The sequence below is a fragment of the Phaseolus vulgaris genome, unplaced genomic scaffold, assembly GCF_000499845.2.
Source record: "Phaseolus vulgaris cultivar G19833 unplaced genomic scaffold, P. vulgaris v2.0 scaffold_12, whole genome shotgun sequence".
NCBI classification, from domain to species: Eukaryota; Viridiplantae; Streptophyta; class Magnoliopsida; order Fabales; family Fabaceae; genus Phaseolus; species Phaseolus vulgaris.
The window spans coordinates 479,060-488,399 of record NW_027174081.1 but is presented as its reverse complement, the minus strand read 5'-3'; the positions used below and the strand labels follow the sequence as shown (position 1 = coordinate 488,399).

The 9,340-nt window shown below is 38.9% G+C and overlaps 1 protein-coding gene across 1 annotated transcript; it reads right to left on the bottom strand.

The window, feature by feature from the left end:
- Window positions 1-462: 462 nt before the first annotated feature.
- Window positions 463-2,449, bottom strand: LOC137816883 (ammonium transporter 1 member 2-like). The gene has a single exon (XM_068620044.1). It carries the CDS (start codon window positions 2,194-2,196, stop codon window positions 664-666), a length of 1,533 nt encoding a protein of 510 aa, XP_068476145.1. The 5' UTR covers window positions 2,197-2,449; the 3' UTR covers window positions 463-663.
- Window positions 2,450-9,340: the final 6,891 nt, after the last annotated feature.

The window sequence follows — 9,340 nt, the reverse complement described above, 5'->3', positions numbered from 1 at the left end:
CAATCTGTAATAAAATTAAATATACAATAAACAATACAAAATTAAATATTTATTAAAATATTATAAATTTAAATTTAAAATAAATAATTTTTCAAAAACTAAAATATTTAAATATAAGAATGCGTCGACTAGGACACACGCAACATATTTCGTTTATAATTAGGCGTCAGTCTTCATCGATGCAAAATTTAATTTTAATTTTTTTTATTCTCTTTGTGGTCGGATTGTTCACGACATCAATCTTGCATCAATTTTTCATGGAATTGACCAACGGGAAAAAGTTAATCGCGAGTTTTTTTTTCTAGTAATAGTTTTTTTATTTTTGATCGGCATCTAGTAATAGTAATATGCTACGAAATTTTGGTGAATTACTTTGTAGGTTTAGGTGAGATGTAGTTGAGGTTTAGCAATGATAGTTTACAGATAACTTCATTAATGACGATATATATATTTGCGCGCATGTTGAAATACTAGATATATATTTGCAAAACGTTCTGGAAATATGGCTACATGAACTAAGGAGTTTTTAGTATAGTGTAGGATTACATTATTTTGGCCCAGGAAACGCACTAAAGTGACAGTATGGAGAAGCATAGGAAGAAACATTTAAAAATGTACACCCAAGGCGAGAGAGAGAGAGAGATAAGATTTGGTATTTGCAGACTAAAGAGAAGATATTGATAGAGGATGAAGTGAGAGATGAGGTGCAGCGGGGGGAGAGGGAGAAGTACTAGCAGGTTCTATTTTACGCATCATCAATCCTACGCCCCTGCTAGAACCATCTTCATCGTCATGGTACGCATAAGCAAATCCCCCATGCCTAGTCAAATCCATCCCTGCAGTTTCATCGTCCCTCGATATCCTCAACAGATTCATCTTATGAAGCCCGTAGAACAGCGGGCCCATCGTCGCTGTAACCCATCCACACACCACCACTATCTCAATCAACTGCGCCGCCAGCAACTTCCCGCCGCCATTCATCAACGCCCCGAACGGCCTCCCAATTCCATATATCTCCTCCACGTACTCCCTCTTCGCAAACAACCCCGTGAACAACACCCCCCAGGCTCCACATCCGCCGTGAAGCTGCGCCGCCTCCAAGGGGTCATCGTACTCCACTTTGGCTGCCAGCTTGTTAAGCGCAATCAAAACCCAGGCGGCCACGAACCCACACACTATCGCTGCCCACGGCTCCACAACCGCACAGCCAGAGGTGATGGCAGCGAACCCGCCAAGCAGGCCGTTACACACGTCGATCACGTTCCAGTGGCCCACCAATAACCGCTTGCTGAACAGCGTCGTCAGAGCCGCTGTGCTCCCGGCCAATGTCGTCGTGACAGCTGTCCTCCCTATCGCACTCCACTGACCTTTATAACTCGCGCCCCCGTACCCCTTCGCTATAGTAAAAAACGAACCGGGGTTGAACCCGTACCACCCGAACCATAATAGAAACGAACCTAACACAACCAAAGAAGAGCTGTGCCCGCGCAGGGCAACAGACCGGCCCGTCCGGTCGAACCGCCCGATTCTCGGGCCTTCAATTAAAGCCCCCCACAGGCCCGCTATGCCACCAACCATGTGAACCACTCCGGAGCCCGCAAAGTCGATGACCCCGGACCCAAACAAGACGTTCCCGTCGCTTCTGGTGGCGCTAGCCCAACCGTCCGCCGACCAGAACCAATGCGAAACGACGGGGTAAACAAAGCCGGTTAAAAAAGAAGAGTAAATGAGGTAAGCCACGAATTGAGTTCTCTCCGCGATAGAGCCGCTGGTGATTCCAGCGACGGCGATGGCGAAGGCCCACTGGTAGAGGAAGAAGCTGTAGTCGGCGGTGGGAATGGGGTAGTCTCTAAGGCCGAAGAAGTGGCGGCCGATGAAGCCGTTGGAAGGGGAACCGAAGGCGAAAGCGAAGCCGAAGAGGTAGTATGAGAGGCCGCCTGCGGCGGCGTCGAGGACGTTGGTGAGCATGATGTTCATGGTGTTCTTTGCTCGGACTGATCCGGCGCAGAGCATGGCGAAACCAAGCTGCATGGCAAAGACCAAATAGGCGGAGAAAAGAAGGTAGGTGTTGTCGACTGCGTAGGTGGTGTCGTTGAGCTTTCTCGAAATGGAATCGAATTGGTTACAGAGGTAGTGGGCGGCGGCGGTTTGGTTGATGAGTGTAGCGAGGTCGGAGGAGCATGAGAGAGAAGCCATGGCTGATGCAACTGAGTGTTGGAATGAGACACTAAGAAGTATGAAGAGAAGATGAATGGTTGTGAATGATTTTATATGATAGAATTGAGGAGAGCCACTTGCGGTTATTTTATCTGCTTCTGTTAGGTTTGATGGTTTAGAGAGCTGCAGAGAGCATCTTTTGAATTAAATGAGTTATAAATGATGTTCGCGAATATAGATCCTCCTCAAATATTATGTTCAAATACTATACATCCAATTTCGGATTCGTTGGCTTCTCCTCAACCCCTCCAACTTTTCTTTCCACCTTTCTTACTCTTCACAAAAAAATCAAATTAATTTCAATGGCGGATAATTTTTTTATCTTATTATTTATTCTTACTTTTATATAACTTGTTCACAATCTATCCTTTTCAATAATAATGATATTGCAAAAATAAGTATTATTTGTGATGGATGAAAGTTACTTGTAAAGTGGTGCTAAAACTAAAATCAAATGAAGCAATAAATCTTGACACACCCGTGCTTATCTGTCCATATTCTGTGAATAATGAATGTTACAGCACAGAATTCAGACAGCAGAGTAATCTTTCCCGTAATTTCTAGCCACTCTTTTCTCAAATCTCTTCATTTCCACTTACTTTCTTCTTTGCCTTTTATTTGACACAATTTATACCCTTCCTTAACAACCCAAACCCACGTTGATATAGGTGCATGGACTTTACAAGTCGAATATTAACCCTGTGTCCCTTTATATGGATGCACATTATATTGTGGGGCCAATTATCCCATAATTTTTATTTTATTTCTCAATATATCACAAGAAAAATTGCTTATTAAAATTTATTTATCTTCTTCGTCTTGAAAACAGATATTAAATAATGGAATCAATAGGTACTTATAAGCATTAACACAACCAATCACTCTATTCTTCTATTCTTATGAGATAGTGAGATAGAATAATTTAGAATTAAAATAATCAATAATTAAAATTTTATTAATTAATATTAAATATTAATTTAAAAATTAATTTAATTTTTTATTAATAATATAAATTATTTTAGATATTAATAATTTTTTTTATAAAATAATATTTAATTTAGTCAATATAATATATTAACTAATTATTTTGTTTTTAAAATTAATTTATATTCAATGATTTTTTGAAATATTAATAAATAATGTAAAAAAAATTAATTTTTATTCTCCCAATATTTTTCTATCTAGCTTGCCACTGTTTTCAGGCACGATTTTCACTTTTACTTAACAAAAAAACACTGATGTTTTATAAAACAATTCAAAGCACGAAGTTTTGTTTTTTTCACAACTTTTTTAAAATTTAAAGTTGTGTTTTATGAAACGATCTCTTTTGTAAAAAAATATCACCCATGTCAACTATATATCCTAATAAACAAATGCAAACTACAATTATGTGTTTAGGCTTTAAGTTATTGCAAGCCTAATTTTAAATATTAAAGTTTAAACATATATACAAAAATAGTTGATCCATAGTCTTGGGGAGTTTCACATATAAGGTGTCCAAAAATTTCCCTGGACGTAACCCCACCAGTAAGGTGTGCATGGAGACTGCCGGGTGCAGGTCGGGTATGTTCAGAGTAGCTCGGACGAACCGAGCCATGAACTGTCTCAACCCTTCTATCTTCCATTGCACGATATTGTGCAAGAATGCCGAGGTGGCGACCACTGGCTTACAATTTGTGAACCTGGCGAGGAACCAACCACATAACGTGTTAAAAAATTTGGATTTATTCCAGGCATGTCCGTGGACGACGATGCAAAAGCGTTCATATTCTTCGAGATGATGTTGGCTATTTTATCCTCTAATTCTTTGCACAGGGAGGTGTCGAGCTTGAATTTCTTTCCCTTTATCTTCCTTTCCTGAACTTCTCCAATAGGCCCAAGTCGTCTTTCATCGCTAATGTCTGCCTCTGCTATCCACCTTGACTCTCCTTCTTGGATGGTGACTACGTAGGTTCCCCTACTATTTTTTAAACTGCTTTCGTAGCACTTTCGTTCCATCTTTTGATCGGCCTTTATCGTAATCACCTTCTCTTCAGCCGAAGGCAACTTCACCTTCAATTGGGTGGTTGAGACCACTGCACCTAACCTATTCAAGGAAGGTCAGCCCAAGAACAGGTTGTATGCAGAAGACGCGTTGACGACAATGTACTTGATGGTAATTGTCTTGGCCGCACTTTAATCAACAAACTTCTTTATTATATACAAAAATTGTGTAAGTTTTTTGTTTTAAAAAAAGTAATAAAACTTCTTTAATAATTACAAACGACTCTAAATTTCATGGTTATATGATTTAAATCGCTCCCTTCTTTTCATATAAAAATGATTATACTAAAAAAACTTTATGTCTAACTCAATTTTATAAAATTAATTTTGTAAAGATAATTATAAAATTTTAATTTTTAGTAAATGTAAAATTTCAACATATATTTAAAGAATTTTTTTTAATATAATATCAAATTCATATATTAGTCATTGTAATAAATAATCAAGATTAAGACATATCAAGTTACTCAAATTGTTTTTAAAATAATGGTCACGTAAGATAATATTATTTAAATTAAAATCATTCCTATATGGTTATATCTCAGATTTATTCTTCAAAGTCTTTATACAAACAAAGTCATCATATTTATACTAAAAAGGTCACTTTTCATTAGGTAAGATTTATAGTAAACAAGTACAATAACAATCATTTTCCTCCGTCAACATGTATATAGTAGTTTTCGTAAGGGTCGTTTGTTTGCATATTCTCGAAAACGTAAAAGGATGAAATATAATTTTTTTTTTATAAAACGAGAATATGAAATATTATAAATACAAAACATCAAAACAGTTGACAAATTTTATGTATAAAAACATAGCCAAAATATAACAACCTGAAATACTATTAACTTTATTATAATTCTAAGAGAGAAATTTAATATAAGTTCCGTATAAAATATTCAATAATTTAAAATAAAATTTAAAGCGTACAAAATATATTTATATACAAGCTTTTCAAATATTTAAAAGTTAAAAATATCTCTTTGTATTCCAAATATTGTTTCGCAACCTTAACTTATGTTTTTTCAGGTACAAAGTATATTCATTATTCTTTTAATAAAAAATGAAATATCTAAAAAGTATTTTAACTCATATATAAAAAATTGTTAGGGGATTAACTTTAAAAAAAACCTGAACTAATACAAGATTCATTTTTCATTTTGCGTCATGCAGTCCACTATCAATAAAACATCAACAAGACAATTACCATCAAGTACATTGTCGTCAACGCGTCTTCTGCATACAACCTGCTCTTAGGCTCCCCTTCCTTGAATAGGTTAGGTGCAGTGGTCTCAACCACCCAATTGAAGGTGAAGTTGCCTTCGGCTGAAGAGAAGGTGATTACGATAAAGGCCGATCAAAAGATGGAACGAAAGTGCTACGAAAGCAGTTTGAAAAATAGTAGGGGAACCTACGTAGTCACCATCCAAGAAGGAGAGTCAAGGTGGATAGCAGAGGCAGACATTAGCGATGAAAGACGACTTGGGCCTATTGGAGAAGTTCAGGAAAGGGAGATAAAGGGAAAGAAATTCAAGCTCGACACCTCCCTGTGCAAAGAATTAAAGGATAAAATAGCCAACATCATCTCGAAGAATATGAACGCTTTTGCATCGTCGTCCACGGACATGCCTGGAATAAATCCAAATTTTTAACACGTTATGTGGTTGGTTCCTCGCCAGGTTCACAGATTGTAAGCCAGTGGCCGCCACCTCGGCATTCTTGCACAATATCGTGCAATGGAAGATAGAAGGGTTGAGATAGTTCATGGCTCGGTTCATCCGAGCTACTCTGAACATACCCGACCTGCACCCGACAGTCTCCATGCACACCTTATTGGTGGGATTACGTCCAGGGAAATTTTTGGACACCTTATATGCGAAACTCCCCAAGGCCATGGATCAACTAAGGGCCAGAGCGGCAAGATATATGAGCATTGAGGAGAACGCGGGCGTTCGGATAAGGGCAATGAAGGCACCAACCTTAGCGGCCACACTTTAATCAACAAATGTCGTCCTCAGTTCGACGTATCCTCACACCTCCACCTGGTCACTTGCGAAACCAACTAGACAACCATCATATGGCTTTAATTGGTTAGGGGATATCTGCAAATTGGTAAAAGTTTTCCAAAATATTACATCTATTGAGCTCCCTTGATCAACTAGGACTATGTGCACCTTACGTCCTATAGTGATAACATATATCACCACTAGATCGTCTTCATGGGGAAACACATCCTCCAAGTCGACCCTTGTGAAACAAAGGGAAAGCTCGGTAGATCGGCCGAGGTCCCTTGCATCTAGAGACATTACTACTCAGGCATAACGTTTGTGCATAGAGGCTGAGCTACCCCCTCTAGAGAATCATAACGCGATGGTGTTTAACTCTCCAAGGACTGGAGCTTCGTGCTTTTGCTCCGAGGATGTGGTTTCTGCCTTCGACCCTTCTTGGCCGACCTCGAGATATTCTGTCAAGAAACCCTTTTTGACTAAGTTTCCCAGCTGGTAACTTAGGGCGATGCATCGTTTCATTCCATGTTCATAAGCTCGGTGAAAATCACACTAAATATCCCTTCGTGACCCCAAAAATCTATTTGTCTTTTTGAGGAAACTTCAATTTGTCTGACACCTCGGGCATGCCTATGAGTTCTTTGTAGGATACCCGAAATTTAGGTATGATTGTTGTCTCTTCCCTGGCCTTTGCCTTAGGTTCATCCTTCTTGGCGACATACGGGACATACCTCTGGTCCGTTCTTTTCTCGATGGATACTTCACTACTCCTGACAGAACGATCTCGGTTGTTCTCCTTGTACTTGAGTTGTTTCAAAAGTGAGCTGCCGCGACCTCCATATGGGTTGTAGTTCGTTCACGCACCTCGGCTAACGTCTCCATCGGATTCCTAATTAATAATTCACTGAACAGGCTTGTTGTGATCTCTTGCACGAAAGCAACGACCATCTCTTCATCCTGAGTTTAAAGTCTTACTGAGACTGCGCAAAATCTATTCAAGTATTCTTTAAGAAACTCCCCTTTGTTTGACATTGAAAATATCATACAATCGTGAAGGGTTGACCTTTTTAGTCGAGAAAAACTCCTTAAACATTCTAGAGAACTGATGGAAAGAGGTAATGTGACCATCCGGGATTCCACTGAACCATTATAGAGTTGTTTGTGTGAAGGTACCCATGAGCATCTTACATTGGATTGCATTAGACCCCCCAGAGATGATCATTTGAGCCCTAAATGCCTTTAGATGATTCTCGGGGTCTTCCACCCCAGAGAAAAAAAGCGATATTGGGAATGATATAATGGGGTGGCACAAGCTCTTCCATGATTTGCTGAGAGAACGACTTGGGGTAATCTCTTGATGACAAGTCTGGGGAACGTTCTCGGGTGGGACACCGACCTTGTCGGTGCAAGCTTATCCGTAGCTCCTCTTTGGTCTTACGCAACTCCTAATTAGCTTGCGCGTGCTCCTCCATAGTTATTCAAGAGGCCTCAATCTCTTCCACAAGGTGAGCCTGACTCAACCACATTTCCTCTCAGAGGCACTCTTGGTCAGCTCAGGGTTCTGCTCATAGCCGCTCTTTCTCGGCCCTGGATTCTTCCCGAATTCGCTCTTGCTCACTTCGATATTCTTCGTTTGCCTCCTAGAGAGCCCTTATGTTCTCCATAATTTGTTGCAAGGCGTGGGCCTCACTTCCTTCAAATCCCAATGGTCCTTGCCTCGTGTTTCTTATTACGTGGAATGCTCAATGTTGGGGGGGATCAGGTTTTATCGGGCCCCACGGTGGGTGCCAAATGTTCTCGTCAGTTGACCTCGGTCAGACTTAGAAATGAGCTCCAAGCTGAAGCGACTTTGTTGGGGTGTTGAACCGAGCTGAAAATGCTTTGTGACGAAGGGGGCTCCACCTGTTGATCACACTCCGACGATCAAGTCAATGAGAGCATTCAAACTATAAATCCGTATCAGCCTAGGGTTCAGAAAAGCCTACCTTTACTCGGGGTCTTAAACCCCTTTTATAGACATTCTTTCAACGATTTTCATCAACCAGAATATTGTTTCAACAACAAGAATATAATCTCAACAATAAGAATATAATTTCCATAGTAAGAACATTCTCTTAATGTGCACCATTATTTTTGGGTGCAATGCCACATCATTCCTAACAACTTTTATTTGTATTTAAAAGATATATACACTTTTACTAATTTAGTTACTCCTTTTGTTATTTTTACTTTAATTATTTTTTTCGTATAGACTATCCAACATCTTGATCGACCTTGTAATGTATCATTGGACCCATATATACCTGCTCCAAATCAAACTGGGTATTTCGCACATAACCTGTCCAACAGAGCTTCCTACGCTTCAGTGCTTGGGTTGTGGACTGAGGACCCAAACACGTCCAACCAGTACAACTTTCACTCATATTCGGCTACCCTATGAACATGAAGATGAATGCGCTGTAAAAAAATCCATTAGTCCTTCAACTAGAAGCTTTTCCCAATCAAAATATTCTCTTCTCAGCAACAACTGCCACTTCCAAATATCATTCTCCCATAACCCTGCTTCCAAGACCTTTATGATTTTATGTATTACGTTAGCATACATTCTAGTTATGCTATCCTTAAGAATAAAATCCCCTAACCACTTGTCTTCCTAGAAATTTATCTTTTTTCCTCATTTCCCAGAGAAAGTTCAAGTGAATCTTTTTTGTTTGGTTAACCACCTTTTGTGTCATTCTAAAGAGATAAACAAGGGTATGGTAGTGAGTACTGTTTTAATTAAACATACGGCGAAGGATAACTGTTTTCCTTTCCCAAATGTCAACATTTTCTAAAGTTATTGATTATTGGTTCCAAAAAACTAACCAAATATAATTTTTTATAAAAAATTATAATAATTTTTTATTTTAATTTAATCTATTTAAGATGGATAGGCATTGCGTATGTTCAACATAGAGATATACCCATTCACTTTGAGAGTTTTTATTTGTATCATCTCAATGCCAAGCAGAATCAGGTTTGGAAAGTATGTGGGATCAAAGAAATTTGGTTATTTATAAGCAAGGTGAAGAGAT

What these genes read in the sequence shown, in the direction of transcription:
- LOC137816883 (XM_068620044.1), bottom strand. Translation starts at nt 2,196, where the DNA reads ATGGCTTCTCTCTCATGCTCCTCCGACCTCGCTACACTCATCAACCAA.